The 19,893-nt window shown below is 44.8% G+C and overlaps 1 protein-coding gene across 2 annotated transcripts in view; it reads right to left on the bottom strand.

Moving 5' to 3' along the window:
- The window catches only part of SH3GL3 (SH3 domain containing GRB2 like 3, endophilin A3), a 47,340-nt gene that overhangs the window by 4,555 nt on the left and 22,892 nt on the right, over positions 1-19,893 (bottom strand). The window contains exons 1-7 of one of the 2 annotated variants that reach the window (XM_053365551.1): positions 15,356-15,430; positions 15,191-15,256; positions 14,108-14,180; positions 6,524-6,667; positions 5,366-5,499; positions 3,954-4,112; positions 678-781 (exon numbers count right to left, since the gene is read on the bottom strand). In XM_053365551.1, coding sequence (XP_053221526.1) covers positions 678-781; positions 3,954-4,112; positions 5,366-5,499; positions 6,524-6,647 — 521 coding nt within the window. In that variant the 5' untranslated portion in view covers positions 6,648-6,667; positions 14,108-14,180; positions 15,191-15,256; positions 15,356-15,430. Of the gene's footprint in view, positions 1-677; positions 782-3,953; positions 4,113-5,365; positions 5,500-6,523; positions 6,668-14,107; positions 14,181-15,190; positions 15,257-15,355; positions 15,431-19,893 lie in introns of those variants that run through there. The other variant, XM_053365550.1, reaches the window with a different exon arrangement.

Here is a 19,893-nt window from a genome sequence, read left to right as displayed (position 1 = left end):
AGAATCTCAATTATTTGAATTTTAAGATGCAGTTCACCTACCAAAACACTCACAAGAATGCATATACAGTGGTACCTTGGTTGTTGAACTTAATCCATTCTGGGAGTCTGTTCATCTCCTAGAATGGTTCAAAAACCAAGGCGCGGCTTCCGATTGGCTGCAGGAGCTTCCTGTACTCAATCGGAAGCCGTGGAAGTCGTGTCAGACGTTTGGCTTCCAAAAAACATTCGCAAACCAGAATACTCACTTCCCGATTTGCGGCATTCAGGAGCCAAAACATCTGAGTACCAAGGTGTTTGACAACCAAGGTATGACTGTATTAGGGAAAGTGTGCATAAAAACGAATATATTAGTAAATCTAACATACAAAAATGCATTTAGGAGAAATGGCTTGGGAAAACGTGTACATTAGGCAATGTGGCATATATAAATGTGTTGATTAGGAGGAAGTGGCAAGGAAAGAATTTTCTTGAAGGATTAAAGATCTCAAATTGCCGCAGAAATGTGAAGAACTGGATTGAAGATGGGGAAAAGGAGGAATCAAGAGAACTGAAATGGACCGTCCCTTCCATCCCTGTCAAGACTGATGGGCGTGTAGTCCAACAACCTACAGAGGACGAAAGGCTCCCCATTCCTGGTTTTAAGATGAACCAGAGGTAACCTAGAGTAATTCTTACCTGTTTTGTAGCTTGCTCTGCAAATCCTCTAGAATCTCTGTAGACTGCTTATGATACTCTACTGCAGCTTCTACAAAAACTAGCAACTGGCTCACTTGCTCTATCTGAAAAGGAGGCAATGGAAAGGGAATTTATATAAGGGGCTTTGCACGATGTTCCCAAATCTGAATACACAAACAGGGGCTTGCATTGCATGACCAGGAAAAAGGGGCATCCAGCAGCCATTATTGTTTAGAAGACCCTAGAGCAGCCTTTGCCAACCCGGTGCCCTCCAGATGCTTGGGACAACTCCCATCAGCCTTAGCCAGCACAGTTATTGTACAAAGAAATCTGGAGGGTGCCAAGCTGGCCTAGAGAAAGGGAGGGCGCAAGGAAAGAAAGGGAGGGCGCAAGGAAAGAAAGGGAGGGCGCAAGGAAAGAAAGGGAGGGCGCAAGGAAAGAAAGGGATGGCACAAGGAGTAAGAACTGCTGAAAGTAGGAAAGAGAGTGAGATTGATGGTAAAAAAAGGTTGCCACAATGTGCCTCCACACTGGTTCTTTTCTTTGGAAGCATTAATATTAATATTATTTGTTGTTGTTGTTTAGTCGTGTCCGACTCTTCGTGATCCCATGGACCAGAGCACACCAGGCACTCCTGTCTTCCACTGCCTCCCGCAGTTTGGTCAAACTCATGCTGGTAGCTTTGAGAACACCGTCCAACCATCTTGTCCTCTGTCGTTCCCTTCTCCTTGTGGCCTCCATCTTTCCCAACATCAGGGTCTTTTCTAGGGAGTCTTCTCTTCTCAAAGTATTGGAGCCTCAGCTTCAGGATCTGTCCTTTGAGTGAGCACTCAGGGCTGATTTCCTTCAGAATGCATAGGTCTGATCTTCTTGCAGTCCATGGGACTCTCAAGAGTCTCCTCCAGCACCATAATTCAAAAGCATCAATTCTTCGGCAATCAGCCTTCTTTATGGTCCAGCTCTCACTTCCATACATCACTAATTAATATTATTTACTGCATATTAATATTATTTACTGCATTTATGAACCTCTTCCCACGAGACATCCTGAAGTGATTTGCAATGAAGCAACATACACAAAGCAGTCACATGTAAAAAGTTAAAACAGTTGCGTAATTAAAAACCATTATACACAAATAAAAGCAGTTGAAAACATCGCATACATGAAACCAATTCCATCAAGGCAAGCCAGAAGCATCATCAGAGTCCAAGGACCCACTCCAGACAGGTCATAATACTCAAGGCAGATGCAAAGCAGAGCTGAAAGGGGGTGTAGCCTGGGGAGAGTTCCTGGGGCCAGAATGAGGGACCTGGGGGCCACATTTGGTCCCGAGGCCTGAGGTTCGCCATCCCAGGTGTAGACAAACCTGAGCTTGGGGAACCAAGAGTCAGATTCAGCATAAGGCATCTTATTAGTGCTCCTGTCAGTGGAAAGGATGGAGCTCTCAGGATGCGGTGTGTCTTACCAGAGAAACCCAGAAATTGTTTCTTAGTAAACAACACATGGGGAACTCTGTGATAATCCTCACTTTTCTCAGCAGGTGGCAGCCTTTCTAAAGCAATACAAAGAACAAAAACACAGCTGTTTGTCTCTCTGTTTTAAAGCTGCCATTAGCCGTCAACATAAAGCATAGATGATTTTAAAGAAACAGACAGGGGCAGGCAAAGGCCTACCGTTTCCTCTCTACTACAATGTAGGACAGGGATTGCCAGACTTTTTTGGATTCTTGGGTGCATTTGGAATTTTGAAAGAATGGTCACATCCACACCATTTAGGCCCCATCTGCACAATATATTAAAAGTGGTACCATACCACTGTAAACAGGGGCTGGGAGTTGTTAGGAGACAACTATTCCCCTCAGAGAACTACAGTTCCCAGAGTCCCTTGGGAAGAGGCGCTGGCTGTTTAATCACTCAGAAAATTATAGCTATGTGAGGGAGAAACAGGAGTCTCCTAACAACTCTCAGCAGACTACAATTCCCAGAATTCTTTGCGCAAAGCCATGAGTGTTAAAGCGGTATGGCGCCGATTTAAATGTGCCGTGCCACGGTGCCATAACACAACAGGTAATGCAGTGTAAAAGGAATGCCAGAAATCAGGACAGAAGTGCTAGCTAGCATTATAACCAGGAAAATTATCACACTAAACCTCATACAGTGGTACCTCGGGTTAAGTACTTAATTCGTCCCGGAGGTCCGTTCTTAACCTGAAACTGTTCTTAACCTGAAGCACTACTTTAGCTAATGGGGCCTCCTGCTGCTGCCGCGCCACCAGAGCACAATTTCTATTCACATCCTGAAGCAAAGTTCTTAACCTGAAGCACTATTTCTGGGATAGCGGAGTGTGTAACCTGAAGCATATGTAACCTGAAGTGTATGTAACCTGAAGTGTATGTAACCTGAGGTACCACTGTATCTAATGGCAACCAAATGGTTTGATAAAATGTTATTAGCTGTTGGTTTACTATTTTGACATTTGCAGGCCTTGGGTTCCTCTAGGAGTAAAGGCAAGATACAAATATACCAAACAAACAAACAAACAAACAAACAAACTATAAACGAAACCTTCTCTATAACAATTATGGATCAGGAGAATGTATTATAGCAGAGCACTGAATGAGTCTGGTACTATAGTTGTTTTTCATTATGTGCTCTGGGATTGTAAACATCAAGATCAAGATAATACGCGCCCGCTTTTGCGTCACTGTTTACACATCTCTTTTGTATAGAGTTTGTGACTGTATGGGTAAAAAACCTTGATTGTAAAAGGTAAAGGTAAAGCTAAATGATCCCTGGATGGTTAAGTACAGTCAAAGGTGACAATGGGGTTGTGGCGCTCAGCTTGCTTTCAGGCCAAGGGAGCTGGCATTTGTCCACAGACAGCTTTCCGGGTCATGTGGCCAGCAGGACTAAATTGCTTCTGGCGCAATGGGACACAGTGATGGAAGCCAGAGCACACGGAAACACTGTTTACCTTCCCGTTGCAGTGGTACCTATTTATCTACTCGCACTGGTGTGCTTTTGAACTGCTAGGTTGGCAGGAGCTGGGACAGAGCAATGGGAGCTCACCCCGTTGTGGGGATTCGAACCATCAACCTTCCTATCAGCAAGCCCAAGAGGCTCAGTGGTTAAACCACAGCGCCACCCGCATCCTACTTTGATTGTACACACACACACATTAGTAGTTAGGACACTGCAACCACATGGAATGCACACAAACACACCAAATTAGTCCTTGCACTCTCAAAGACCTTAAAATCAGCAAGAGGGTCTTACATCATTTTCTAAAAAGTTGAACATGCTCCTCTCTGCCAGTTCTTTGGATTCTTCGAACTTTTCCACAGCTTGCTTAACCTCCTCATCTGGTATCTTCCCTAGACGCTTCTTTTTGTAATCGTAATCTAAACGCCGGCCTTCTAGTTTCTTCAGGTGGTGCTGTGTTCAAAACAAAAATCCAAACAAAAAGATATCCAATTGCTAAGAATCCAAATGGCAAGGAGCCCCAAATGACGTTTTGCAAGCATGTTTCGGTTAAAGACGATATTATGTTGATTTATGCACTTAGAGAAAGTCACGTGGGATGTCAGCCAAAAAACAAACACCCCTTAACCAAAGAAACCCAGCATCTGTGAACACTCCAAATACTACACAGCAATAAATCCTTTCATGCAGGACACTTCACTCAATGGGGGGGGGACGGACCTTTAGACTCCCCGAATGAGAAGCAAGAGACTGCCAAAATATGGTTTCACTTTGCATCCTGGCTTTCAGTCAAGTTCTGAATTTTTTATTATTATTCTGACTGCAGTGGTAGTTAACACAAGAGAGATAATGACAAACCATGGTTAACACGAGAGACATTATGCTAAACCATGGTTGCATTTGAATATGAAAAGCTGGGGGGGGGGGAACCGTGGTCCTCCAGAGCGTGTTGGATGCCAACCGCCATCAGTTACAAAGAGGAACAGAGGAAACTAGAGAGGCTTAGCAGGGAGAAAAGCAAACCCTGGTTCTATCTGGTTTCTCTACAGCTATTTTATCTCTCCTTCAGCAGCTAATTTTCTCAATGGATGGGAGGGGGAGAAACAGGCCTCATTCACACTTTTCCTTATCCTGTGTCTAGAAAGCATGCATCCAATCAGTTTTGCCTTTCCCCTGGAAAACTTGCTCTTTAGTGCTGAATCAGAGAAAACTTGAACCCGGAGAAAACCCGATTGACATTTGCTCCCATTCAGCAGTAAACAGTGGGTTTTCCTGGGGGAAAGCAGCAAGGAAAGCGGAAGTGTAAATGAGCCTGTAAAGGAAATTAGCTGCTAATAACCTAGCTTTCCCCAAAGCTGCTAACCATGGTTTCCCATTTTACCCAAACCAGGAAACGATAGCTATCGGAAGACTTCCTGGTTTGTTTACTTGCTTGTGCGAAGAGAGGGGTGAAGGGATTGCTAATATTTTACAATGGTTGGGAGGGGGAGAACAGGGATGATTAGCTGCTGTGGACAGAGAAGCCCCGCTAAGGCTCAGAGGGGGGAGATGTTCCCATTGCTCCAAACCAAAAAGTGCTACAGCAGAATTTGAGATGCTCACGGTAAAAGTTCGGAGACACTTTGTGAAATTTCTCAAGGGATTAATGCGCCACACCTCCTGGCACATTTGAAAAGGCAAAATGTGCAAGCCAGAAATAAACTCACCCCAATCTCTTTTAAATCCTTGTCTTGCAACAGCTGAAGAGGATCGATGAAGTTTTGCTTGACATTGATGTCCAGAGAGTCTTTCACTTCACCCATCAGCTTCATGCTCTCCCCCGAATCGATTAGGGCAGTGCCTTGTAGGGAAAAAGCAACACTCATTAAATCAAATTAGTACCATATGTGCTGTAGAAGAGGGCAAAACCCTAACAATCTAGGTATTAAAACCATATGCTACATTGTCACCCTCCGTTCTCATAAATATGAACAGCTTTTCAATCCCCTGTATTTTCCCCTGTCCTCGTGTTGTAGGCAGGAACAGCTCACAATCCAAGCCCCCCACTTACCTTTTTTTGGGGGTGGGGCCACCTTCTGTTTTTAGAAAGCCATAGGCAGGGCTTTTTTTCAGCCCTCAGCAGAGCTCAGTTCTGGCACCTCTCAGGTGGGCACCATTGCCATTATAAGAGAACATGGTCAGGGGAGGAGGAAGGGGGCGGAGGGGGCAGTATGCCCGGGGTGCCACTCTGAGAGGGGTGACAAGATGGCCCATACCTCCCCCCAGCTGTAGAGCGGCCGAGGGTGCCCGCAGTCTGTATGGCTGCCGCTCTCACGCACTGTCCGTACAGGCTCCCTCTCACACAGCGTCCGTATGGGCTGCTGCACATGAACAGTCCGTATGGAATGCTGCTTGTACGGGTTGCCACACATGCGCACAAGCGTCGCTGTGCAAGCGGCAGCCCGTACAGACTGCACATGTGTGGCATTCCGTACAAAGTGCGCACACAAGGGAAGCCGCACATGCACAGTCCATAGGGGCTGCGCTGCCCCAGGTGCCGGAGAGGGTTCCTCCGCCACTGAATATGGTGAGTTCTGGCACCTCTTTCTCTAGAAAAATAGGTGGGTGTGGTTTGGAGAAAACCACCTCACAGGCCAAATTACATCTTCTGCCAGTCAGAGATTTTGCACTTTTAGAGGACCGTCTTTAGTATGGCAAATACATGAAATGTATCTACTCTCTCACGTTCATTCTGTCTCAGCCTTGCCTCTCCTCCCTCTATTACCTCCTCCACTGTAAGCTCCATGGGGCAGGGCCTGTCTTCCCCACCACAACCACATGCCATGTGAACAGGCCACAGAAGCCACATAGCTGCAGAAGCTCACCAAATGCGGAGTCCTCTCCAAGTTCTCTCCCATATCGAAGCATACACTCTCCAAGCAGCCCTTCTGTCTGAGGGTACCCTGTGGCTTTCACTTGCCCTCGTATCTTGGACACGGTATTCAGCATTCCCAGCTTAGCTCTGTAGGCTTAAAACAACAATAACCACCTCAGAGACATTGGTGAGGCATAAAAGGAATACCTAAATATCCATTTGAAGAAAGACATATGTGCTTATTATCCCCACGTACTGGGGTAAACAATCGGAAGTGTGGCAAATTCAGAAGTGTAGGGTTCCTTCATGATAGCCACAGCCACACCACCTTCTAAGATTGTACAGCCATCTTATACCATCACCGTAATTCAGTGGTACCTCTGGTTGTGAACAGGATCCGTTCTGGAGGCCTGTTCGCAACCTGAAAAGCCCGCAACCTGAAGCACTGTATCTGCGCAGGTGCGCAGTGCGATTTAGCGCTTGCACAAGCGGCAAAACCTGGAAGTAACCCTTTCCGGTACTTCTGGGTCGCTGCGGGATGCAACTTGAAAAGACATAACATGAAGCAAACGTAACATGAGGTATGGCTGTAATGAGATGTGCATTGCAATGACTAATGCCAATTGCCACGTGTTGCTTTCCAGCTAGATCGACTATTTTATGCGCATGTACAGAAGCAAATGATTTGGAGTGATTAAGGTGTGTTTTCCTTGACATTCCACTGGACATAACAGAACTTGCACACCATTCTCTTGAAACGGGAGCACTATGTGTTTCCAGTGTTCCAAAACGTTTAGCTTTGGAACATGCAGAACAACTCTTCAGTGCTCTTCCCATGCACCTTATCCATAGAATCATAGAGTTGGAAGAGACCACAAGGGCCATCGAGTCCAACCCCCTGCCAAGCAGGAAACACCATCAGAGCACTCCTGACATATGGTTGTCAAGCCTCTGCTTAAAGACCTCCAAAGAAGGAGACTGCACCACACTCCTTGGCAGCAAATTCCACTGTCAAACAGCTCTTACTGTCAGGAAGTTCTTCCTAATGTTTAGGTGGAATCTTCTTTCTTGTAGTTTGGATCCATTGCTCCGTGTCCGCTTCTCTGGAGCAGCAGAAAACAACCTTTCTCCCTCCTTTATGTGACATCCTTTTATATATTTGAACATGGCTATCATATCACCCCTTAACCTCCTCTTCTCCAGGCTAAACATGCCCAGCTCCCTTAGCCGTTCCTCATAAGGCATCATTTCCAGGCCTTTGACCATTTTGGTTGCCCTCCTCTGGACACATTCCAGTTTGTCAGTGTCCTTCTTGAACTGTGGTGCCCAGAACTGGACACAGTACTCCAGGTGAGGTCTGACCAGAGCAGAATACAGTGGCACTATTACTTCCCTTGATCTAGATGCTATACTCCTATTGATGCAGCCCAGAATTGCATTGGCTTTTTTAGCTGCCGCGTCACACTGTTGGCTCATGTCAAGTTTGTGGTCCACCAAGACTCCTAGATCCTTTTCACATGTACTGCTCTCAAGCCAGGTGTCACCCATCTTGTATTTGTGCCTCTCATTTTTTTTGCCCAAGTGCAATACTTTACATTTCTCCCTGTTAAAATTCATCTTGTTTGTTTTGGCCCAGTTCTCTAATCCGTCAAGGTCGTTTTGAAGTGTGATCCTGTCCTATGGGGTGTTAGCCACCCCTCCCAGTTTGGTGTCATCTGCAAATTTGATCAGGATGCCCTTGAGTCCATCATCCAAGTCGTTGTTAAAGATGTTGAATAAGACCGGGCCCAAGACAGAACCCTGTGGCACCCCACTAGTCACTCTTCTTCAGGATGAAGAGGAACCATTGATGAGCACCCTTTGGGTTCGGTCAGTCAGCCAGTTACAAATCCACTGAGTGGTAGCATAGTCAAGACCGCATTTTACCAGCTTCTTTACAAGAATATCATGGGGCACCTTGTCAAATGCCTTGCTGAAATCAAGGTAGGCTACATCCACTGCGTTCCCTTCATCTACCAGGCTTGTAATTCTGTCAAAAAATGAGATCAGGTTAGTCTGACATGACTTATTTTTCAGAAATCCATGCTGACTATTGGTGATCACAGCATTCCTTTCTAGGTGCTCACAGACTGTTTGCTTAATGATCTGCTCCAGAATCTTCCCTGGTATTGATGTCAGACTGACTGGGCGGTAATTATTTGGGTCCTCTCTTTTCCCCTTTTTGAAAATAGGGACAACATTTGCCCTCCTCCAAACTGACCCTAGGAGCCAATCCTCAGTGGCTGTCAGGCGGCAGAGGAACCAACCCCCACGGCAAGTTGCCAGGAACGGATAAGAGAAGGAAAAGTCCTTACCATCTGCTCTTTATTCAATATTTACAGAGAGAGGCTTGGGAATGCAGGCTCTTGGAATAATGGCGTTGTCCCGAGTCAACCTCCACTCCCTTTCTCTGCCACTTCCTCATTCGTCATCTCTTCTACGGGTGGCACTTAGGGCCCTTTGCTTCTGAGCTCTTTCCTCTCCTACTTTTAAGGCTCGCCAGGTTCTGGGAGATGATGGGTCTTGTAAAGGGAATTGGGGTTGCTTGTGCGTAAAGGGTGCTGCAGCTCTAGGCAGCGTTGCCTGGATAAACCTTTCTCTGGCTGGACAGCCCTTTCTCCATGGCTGTGTCAGTCACTGGCAGAATCCGTTAGTGGGCGTTTTCTGAACTTCTTCCAACATAAAAATTCCTTCACTCCAAGTCTCCGCCTAGCCTCTCTGCGCGGAAGTCTCCTGCGCAGAGTGGGCGTGCCCAACGGAGGTCCTGGGCTCTCCCTGCTGCTCTCTGTGGAAGAGTCTCGGAGCCCTCCCTCCGCAGCCTCCTCTTTCTTCCTGGTGTCCCTCCTATTTCCTTCCTCCAAGGAAGCGCTCTCTCTCTCCCTGCTGGTTCCTTCTCCTGCATCGTCAGGGAGCCTTACCTCCACCCTAGGCTCCGATGGCAGTTTCCTGACAGGTCTGGAATGCTTTCTAGTGATAACGTGTCAGCCAGCTGCTGCTCTGGCCCTGCCTCCTCCTCCTCTCCCATTATTTCCCAACTATCCCCCTCATCTTCCTCTGAGCTGTGACGTCCCTCAAACCCCTGTTGTAATACTGAACTGGAAGGGTCAGGCTGGGGAGACACCCTCCACCATTCCTGCTCTGACCAGTCCCTGATATTGGCTGACTCACCCTCTTTTCACTCTGATTGGATTCAATCAAAGGATGAAATGACTTCTTGGTAGAAGAAACAACAAGAACAACCCTCTCCTTTCATGCTGATTGGGTGGCTCTAGGTTTATTATTATTAAATTATTATTATTATTTCATTATTAACATTTGAACTTAGATACCGCCCTATACGCGCAGGTCTCAGGGCGGTTCACAGGATAAAATCAGAAAATAAAACCAAGTATGTAATCAAAATATAAACAATAACCCAATAACACCCTACCCCCCAGCTGAAAGCTGGGACCCTGCTGCAGAAATAGTACTGAGTCTTTAGTCCTGGACCCCTACACCTCTTCAAATAATACTGCCTTACATTATAAGAATATTGTTACTAGGGCAACAATGCTGTACTCTTTTATAGGAATATTATGCCTCTTAATGCCAGGTTCTGGGGATCAAAAGCAGGAGAGTGTATTGTATTGTATTGATCTTTATTACGGCCATTGGCCCATCACACGACAGTTTCCCATACCAACATAATGTCCTTAAACCTCCAAATTTAAAACCGCCAAGACTTACAAAAAACAGACAAGAACCAAAGCAAAACAAAAACAAAAGACCAACATCATACATTACAATAAATTTGGAACATAAACATCGCCCTCCACTCATAAATTAGTAGAAGACATCAATGGTGAAATCACCTAATTACATCCTAAAACATAGATCATAGTTTAAAAAGATTATCCGAGCCGCACAGGAGTCCGTTTCTCTTCTTTAGGGATAGGACGCTGATCAAGAATCTGGCAACCATGAGTGATCTTAGGGGGTCATCATCATTTAATAGATATCTCAGTTTGGCTTCATTCGTATCATCGGCAATTCCCTTTAGATATTGAGCAAGAAACTTGCTCCTGGCCGATGAGTGAAAAGCACAATCAAAAATTATGTGATGCAACAATTCCGGTGCCCCACAATTACAATCACATAAGAGCGATATCTGTCCATTGGAGAATCTATTTCTCAGCACGTTCGATGGGAAGGTGTTGAATCTTGCCTTTACAAAGGCATATCTATGAGCTGAAGAAGTTAAGGAATTCAAATAGTTTGGGAGCCTTAAGAGGGGTAATAAACCAAGGTTTAGAGGTGAGCAGGTACCATTGCCCAAGACCATTTTCTGCTGCAAGTCCATCTCCTCTAGTTTACAGGTTACTGTTCTTTTAGCTGGAACTATATCCTGCAGGAGAGTGCAAAACCATGGTTCTAAAGACTGAGAATTACGTGGAAATTTTCTTCTCTAAGAATTACCTAGGGGAAGTGCAACACAAGGAGCAGAGGTGGCTGGCTTGTATTATTCTAGTATTGGTTAACAGGCTGTGGTTCTCGGGAGATCTCTCTCCCACCATCTGCTACCCAAACCTTTTAACTATACACAGAGCCATCTTTCCTATTGGGCTTACTGGCATGTTGCGCCAGGGCGCTGGCCTCTCAGGGGCGCCCCAGCGAGTGGGGGAGCTGCGCGGCTTTGCCAGTGGCCTCCCCTTTCCCTGCACGCCCACCAGCTATGCCCCATCAACCATATGGCTGGCAGACGTGCAGCTTGCGTCCCAAGCCCCCGCGGGAGGAGAGCGATCCCCACAGAGGCTTGGGGAAAGGTCAACAATTCTGGGAAACGGGCGCCGCCGCCGCCAGAAGGATCTTTGCACCACGGCGCCAGATATGCTTAAGACGGCCCTGACTATACATCCCAGGGATAGTTACAGCCCCACTCCAATGCTAAGTATTCTTATTATTCCAAATTTCATTGAGGTCAGTGGGTGTTTTCGTGTGGGCCAAATATGTAGGATAAAGCTCTGTTCACCAAAGCAGACCTTTCCCAGCAAACCATCTGTAGCAAAAAGAGGTTTTAACAGACCCTGCTATGAATGTTATTTGTTCTCAAACTGCGACAGTAAAAGTTCAGCTGATGAGTAATCCTGCCCCCCCCCCAGCTTCCTCTGAAAATGCACTTGGTCAGTTATGGAAAAGAAAAGAAAAGAAAAGAAAAGAAAAGAAAAGAAAAGAAAAGAAAAGAAAAGAAAAGAAAAGAAAGAAAAGTATCTGGGTGGACAGATAAGCAGTGTGTGCTGGAACCAATGAGAAAGAAATCCTTCATTTCTCAGTGCATACTATGTCTCATTTCACAGAGATATTACATATTCACAAAGATATTGGTATATGTCAAGAATGGTACAGATTTCCGATCTAGAGGGGAGTTTCTAGATCGGTTTTTACAGGGTAATGTCACAAACAGGCAATGTTTATAACGATTCCGTGGCTGTTCATTCTGAAAACAGCAATTTCGTGCGGAAAACTCTTGACAAAACGGAAGCACGGTTCTTGCGAACATAACCTTGACTTTCACATGACTGTATCTTTAATTCACAAAAAAGGCCAGAGTGCAAAACTGCACCAGTTCCGACTGTGCAGACAATAAATAAATAAATTCACCCCCAAACTATTTTAAAGAGAAGTGTCAATGGAAAAAAGTCTTCACAAATAAAGCTACTGAGTCTACTTCAACACCATGTAATTTCTCAGACTCTCTACATGACAATTACTTTGCCTGGCGTTTTATAGATGTTTATCCTATCTTTCAGGGCATTTTCTGTCACAAGGCAATTTACAAACACAAAATCCCAAATGATTAAAACAGCATAAAATAGGGATGGGGATGTTGCTGGACTCCAAGTCCTATCAACCCCAACCAGCTTGACCAATGGGAATGGACGATGGGAGTTGTAGTCCATCGACATTTGGAGGGCCACAGCTCCCCCACCCCAGCACAGAACACCAGCATTTGAACATTGACACTAACATCACAGTAGCAGCTACACATTTGCTAAAATGTGGGGATTCATAACATTAGCCAAAGGAAGACTAAACGCTATGGGTTCTGCTGGGGTGACAGGGGCCCTGGCAGCCCCCCCCCCCCAGGATTCCAGCTGATTATATTGACCCAGATCTACATACACTGGACTCTAAGTACTGTATACATTGTATTGTGCCTCCTCCTTTAGAGGTCCAGAGGGTGGCAACACGAGAACGGGGCCTTCTCTGCAGTGGCTCCCCATCTGTGGAATGCTCTTCCCAGGTAAGTTCACCTGGCACCTTCATTATACACTTTTAGGCACCAGGCAAAAACTTTCCCTTTTAACCAGGCCTTGGGTTGATTTGAATGACATCCTATGCCCTTATAAAATATGGTTCTTTCTTTTGGGGGGGGGGGTGCTATTGGGTTGCTGTTTTTATTTTCATTATATATATTGTGGTTTTTTATTTTTATTTTGCTCTGTGAACCACCCTGAGACCTCCAGGTATAAGGCGGTATATAAATTCTAATAAAAATAGTAATAATAATAATAAATAATGTTAAGTTAAAATAAAAATAAATAATAATAAAAAATTGTCCAGTAGCACCTTATAGACCAACTACATTTGTTGTGGTATAAGCTTTCATGTGCATGCACACTTCTTCAGATAGCTTATACCAGAACAAACTTATAAGATGGTCTATAAGATGCTACTGGACAAAATTTTATTTATTTTTATTTTTATTTCAGCTACGTCAGACTGACACGGCTACCTACATGAATTATTAAGTTTAAAAGTCATTTAGTGATATATTTGTTGCACTGGTAGAACATTTTTTCATAAGGGAAAACACAAGTACAAGGCTTCCGAATGCCTTGAGAGTGAAACGTTCCAGCTCCTGAACGATTGAAAACCGGAAGTGAGTGTTCCGTTTTTCAAACGTTCTTTTGGAAGCTTCCTTTTGGAGCTTTCTGCAGCCAATCAGAAGCCGCGCTTTGGAAGTCGAACGTTTCGGAAGTCGAACAGATTCTGTTTGACTTCTGAGTTACGGCAGTACATCGCTAAAGGTTGTTATGCAATTGACTGCACTACAAGAATCAGCTGTTGCATTGGATTCTTTTGTTGCAGAACCTTCAAACTCTGCCATCCGCTTGTATACAGACTCTCACCATAGCAGACCAGAGTGTGTTGATTATGACCTGTATAACTCCTGATGGAAGCATGACATCCAGTGTTTGGATTCTGCGGGTAGGAAAGAGAATCCATGGAGATAAGATGGACTAGCATCATCCCCATGCAATGGACGGCACCAGAGAAGGAAAAATTGCACGGTGTGTCTGCACAGAAGTGACAGAACAAAACGGAACTGAACAGGATTTCCCTTTTAGAGGAGCTACTGGCAGGTAGGTGGATCCGAAATTTCATGGTGCAAAAGCATCCAGCCATAATTGGTCGTTGTGCCCAGAAGCCAAGCTAGGCCTGCTTGGAGCAGATCTGATGACCTGGGTTTGCAGTGAAACACCTGGAAGAGGCTATTGGAATCATCTCCATTTACCTGGATTAGGTTGCAGATATTCAGTGGACTTTGACAGGAGTTCTGCCACAGCTTTGTTGGTGATGTCAATCTTCTGCAAGACAAACATAGCAAGGCTTTTAAGGAAAATTTCATCAAAATGCCTGTTATCACTCTTTTTAGATGCACCATAAAAGCCTACGCGTTCTGTGGAAATAACCAGAGAAGGCACCCGGTCAACTAAGTCAGAGATGGAGAATCTCTGGCCTTCCAGATGCTGTTGGAAGACAACTCCCATCAGTCCCAACCATCAAGGCCAATCGTTTAGGAAGATGGGAGTTGTAGTCCAGCAATGTAGGAGGGTCACAGGTTCCACATCTCAGAACAAAGTAAAACTGGGACAAGTGGGTGACAGTAGTAAAGGTAAAAAGTAAAGGACTCCTGGACATTTAAGTCCAGTCAAAGGCAACTATGGGGTTGCGGCGCACATCTCGCTTTCAGGCTGAGGGAGCCGGTGTTTGTCCACAGACAGCTTTCTGGTTCATGTGGCCAGCAGGACTAAACCACTTCTGGTGCAACAGGACACCGTGACGGAAGCCATAGCGCACAGAAATGCTGTTTACCTTCCTGCCACAGCGGTACCTATTTATCTACTTGCACTGGCGTGCTTTCGAACAGCTAGGTTAGCAGGAGCTGGGACAGAGCGACAGGGACTCACTCTGTTGTGGGGATTCGAACTACCAACCTTCCGATCAGCAAGCCCAAGAGGCTGAGTGGTTTAGCGCCCCCTGCATCCAATAGTAGAGCTGGTAAGAATGCCTAGTTGTTCGAATGGTAGGCTTTCGTTTCAGGTAAACAATATTTGCTTCTTTCTATAATCTCACCCCACACTCCGTAGTTATTTTCCTTATAACATGGCTAGTTTATGTTACTATACTGATATGGTGCAATGGAAGTGAATAGCACTAATTCACGAGCGAGGATCTGCACTCGAGTCAATTATCTATTTCATCCTACCTTGTTGTGAGGGAAAAATTATAAAGATCCACTTTTGTCACCCTGAGCAACCTGAAGGAAAAAGAACAACATACACATCTAACTCATACATAAAAATATAAATTGGACCTAGAACAGGTTCATGTGATCTGAATACTCATGCGGTACAGCCATGTTGGGAGTGTAGACTCTAGACTGGAAGGGAAGGAAGGTAGAGAAACCTTACTTTATCATCTGGAACCAAGGGCATGTGATTAGCAACAATCTTTAAGCATTTGGTTAGGCTTGTCTTACCCGTTCCATCTCATGGAAATCTTCATCGAGTTTTGTTCCTTCCACTCCGCTGATTTTTTCACTGAATAGCTGCAGAAAAAAAGAAAAACACTTATATAGCATGAAACAAAAGCTGCACATAAGGCTAGAAAAAATGTAGGAGACGCCACACAAATCCTGTCAAAATCAGGAGTCCCCTTTAAATATTGGAGAGTGCAGTGGGTCAGAGCAGAGGCCCATCTGTCAGTCATTTTTGCCTATGCAAAGTCCACAAGAAGGGCAGGAGGGCAACTGCTCTGTCTGCTGCTGTTCCCAAATGACTGGTACCCACAGGTATGCCATCTCTCAGAATGGAGAAAGCCATCATGGCTGGTAGCCATTAGGAATGGGGAAACCTATCAGTTTCATTTCCCCATTTCCCCCTCTCTCCAATTCTCCACATTTTCAGTTTCCAACATTTTTATTTTAAACCTGTCTTGAAATTCAATTAACTTTTGAGTGCTTACTTCTCTTGATTGCACGCAACTTTGTTTAATATACACATCATCCCAGAGCAATTCCCCCTAATATAATGATAGAGTGGTAGAATGATGCAATCACAGTGTTAGAAGGGACCCCATGTAAATGTGATAAAAAATGGTTTAAAATTATGATATATGAAACTGCTAAAGATGAGGTAAAATGAAAATCAGATAGGGGGGGCTTGGGGAAGCTCACTTAACAATGTTTAGAAAAAATAAGGATAAGACAAGAATTTGTTTGGAATGTTTGTATTTCTGTTTGTATTGTTTATTTGTGTTATAAAATGAATAAAAAATTTTAGAAAAAAAAGATGGGACCCCATGGGTCATCTAGTCTAACCCCCTGCAATGCAGGAATCTTTTGCCCAATGTGGGGTTCGAACCATGTCCCCAGGATTAAGAATCTCATGCTCTAGCATGGGACCAATTTACCTGCACCCGTACAGGTATAGCAAACCCGTGACCTTGGCGTTATCCCCACTATGCTCTAACCAACTGAGCTAACCGCATTTCGGTAAATTATTTTCACTAATGTATGCATTTTAATGCACACTATACCTTAGTAGTATATGCATTTATATATGTATTACTTGGCTGGAGAACAGCATTGGGAAATACAGATAAGTGCACATTTCAAAGGATGTGCTTTGATTCATGTACCATATTTTTCCATGTACAAGACTAGGTTTCCCCCCTAAAAATAATGTCAAAAATTAGGAGGTGTCTTATACTCTGGGCCATCTCTCCCCATTTTCTTGAATCTGAGTCCCCAAAAATAGGGGGGGTCCTTATACACGGGGGCGTCTTATAAATGGAAAAATACAGTAATTTGGCTGTATCACAGCATTGGCGTGACTGGATGATCCATTTACACCCAATGTGGAGTTAAAGTGGAATTCCTCACCCCCTGGCATAGGAGACTAGATCAAGTGGAGGGAGGTGCTTAGGGCTAACACATGCCCTTAATTATCTGATTTATTCCCCCCACCACCACACTCATGATTCTAGCCTATCCAGGCACACCATACAGAAATTACTGGAAGGAGCTTCACAACAGAGTCTGATTACAGAGCCAAAGGCATCAATTAGAACAAGCGCTCACAGCTGCAGTAACATGACATTCTTCTCCCGTTTTACTGCCTCCGGGTGGCAGCTGTGCTCCACCCAGAAGCCAAAAGGGCGTCTTAAAGATATACTTCAAGGCGAGAAACCTCCGTTTCTGGCTGATCACTTCCACTGTGCAGGCCAAGCGATAGGGGGACCAACAGCTCACAATCTAAGCAAAACAAAGGCATTCCTGAGCACTTAATCTGCTACACTGTTGAGATTCTCAAAAAATAGGCAAGCTTCTTTTTCAAAAGATACAATTTCGAACTGTTTGTGTGTGTGTTATAAAGCATGTGATATGGGTAACAAAAGAACCATTGACATTAGCCGTCCGCAGGAATGTGTTCTGTGGTTTGTCCATCCAAGAGCACAGCCTGCACCACCCTGGTACTGTCCACATGCTTGGGGATGTAATTCCTATCAGTCCCAGCCAGGCCAGGGCTGGTGGGAATTGTAGTTCAAAAGCATCTAGCGGGCAGCAGGTTGGTTAAAGCTCCAAGAGGCAATCTGTGCAAAAGAAAAGAAGATCTGTTGCTCGCTTGGTAGAGCATTTACTTTTCCACATAGGGTATTCTGTGTTCAAATTCTGGAGTCTCCAGCTGAAAAGGATCCGGCAGAAAGTGATATTATGGTCCTGCTCATTGTCTCAAGACTGCTGGCCACAGCAGACAAGGAGCACTTTACTGCTAAATTATACTTCTGCAAAGAAGGCAAGAAAGTCCTATTGCATGTCGCAGGAAACCCCCCCCCCCCAATCATTCAGTTTGTACAAACTTCACACACACACACACACACACTACATACGCTACGCTTCTGTTATAAATTCATAGAAAATCAACCATACATCGGATCTGCACTGTTCCACTTTTATTTTACTCCATGAAGGAAGGACTACAAAATGGGGCAGGTTTGATACAGGCCAGCCATAATCCCTTGAGCATACCAGCACATACACAGGAGCCCTGCCCAGTTGCTATGCCAACCCTGATGGTCCTAGACAGAAGACCATCAAGATCACAAAGAACTTGCATATGGGAGTGGATTCAGCACGGAGGGGAACAAAGGACAATGATCAGCTCTTCCCTCTGGGGGCAGGAAACTGCAAGCTCCCCTCTGTCACCTGGAAAGTACTCATGGGGAGGGGGGAAAGGAGGAACCAGCCAGGTGACAGGACACTCAGGTTACCACCACAACTCCTCCCTCAACACCTCCTTTTTGTGATGTAGTTGTGATGTAGTCTTAGGGGTGTAGTTTGGGGAATTGGTAACTAATAAAAGTTGGGGTCTTCTTTTGTTCTGGGCTTCCATTTTGCTTCATCTTGTTGCGGGCGGGAGTGCTGTCGCGACAGTATTCAATAAAGGCCAAGCCTACAGGCTGCTGTTTTGCTCCAAGTTATCCTGGTTGGTGTCTTTGTTTTTGTCCAAGGGAGCCCTCAGATTTTTCCGTTAGCATGCACAACTGGAAGTTCTTCAGCTCATGTCATGCAAGGAGTTGCTTGGTGCTTCTTTGCATGCAAATGCCTCAGGGCTCCATCCTCTCAACCATGCTTTGTAACACCTACATGAAGCCGCTGGGAGAGATCATCAGGGGGTTTGGGCTGGGTGTTCATCAGTATGCAGATGATACCCAGCTCTACCTCTCCTTTAAATCGGAACCAGCAAAGGCGGTGAAGGTCCTGTGTGTGTCTGGAGGCGGTTGGAGGATGGATGGTGGCTAACAGTTTGAGGTTGAATCCTGACAAGACAGCGAAATTAATGGACAATGCAGAATTGGACAAAATGACAGGAAGGATTCGAAACCTGTGGGACCAGAGATTTAGAGAAGATTGGAAGAGGTATACGAATTATTTGAAGAGCAACTGTAATCAACAAATTATGCTACAAGAAGTTTTGTAAGGAGAAATATACGGTGTTACAAAGTAGAAAAAGATAGAGATATTGGTTATAAGTTTGAAATGTAATAGGGAAAATAAAAAATGCATACTAAGAGATTAGATTGGAAAATTTTCAGACAGGACTGATGGAAGTAAAAAAAAAATTGAGTAAGATGCAAAAGTATGTTTAATTATTGTTGAAAATGGTATGTTTAAAAATTTATATAAAATAAGAATCCTGACAAGACAGAAATACTGTTTTGGGGGGATAGGAGGCAGGGAGGTGTGGACGACACCCTGGTCCTGAACAGGGTAACTGTGCCCCTGAAGGACCAGATGCGGAGCCTGGGAGTCATTTTGTGTGTGTGTGTTAAATACTTTTTATCAAGTTTCACATTTTTAACATAGTATTAACATTTCATATAACATAAAAATAATACAATTCCCCCAACTTCCCCCCTCCCCCTCCCCCGACTTCCCTCAACTTCCTCTTCTGGTTTTTTACATAATAATTTCCCCTGCTTGTTTTATTATATCTTCATATTAGGTTCTTTATATCCAACCTTGTTATTCTCTTATGATTTTAACATCTTCTTTATCATTTCTGTATTTATTTTGGGAGTCATTTTGGACTCCCAGCTGTCCATGAAGGCGCAGGTCAATTCTGTGTCCAGAGCAGCTGTCTACCAGCTCCACCTGGTACGCAGGCTGAGACCCTACCTGTCCACGGACTGTCTTGCCAGAGTGGTGCATGCTCTGGTTATCTCCCGCTTTGATTACTGCAATGCTCTCTCCGTGGGACAACCTTTGAAGGTGACTCGGAAACTACAATTAATCCAAAATGCAGCAGCTAGACTGGTGAGTGGAAGTGGCCACTGAGACAACATAGTACCAGTCCTAAAGGATTTTCACTGGCTCCCAGTATGTTTCCGAGCACAATTCACCTTTAAAGCCCTAAACAGCCTTGGCCCAGTATACCTGAAGGAGTGTCTCCACCTCCATCATTCAGCCTGGACACTGAGGTCCACTTCCAAGGTCTTCTGGCGGTTCCCTCTGTT

Source organism: Podarcis raffonei, chromosome 14 (assembly GCF_027172205.1).
Source record: "Podarcis raffonei isolate rPodRaf1 chromosome 14, rPodRaf1.pri, whole genome shotgun sequence".
NCBI lineage: Eukaryota > Metazoa > Chordata > Lepidosauria > Squamata > Lacertidae > Podarcis > Podarcis raffonei.
Note: the sequence above shows the minus strand (reverse complement) of the source record. Positions and strands in the feature narration are given on the sequence as shown.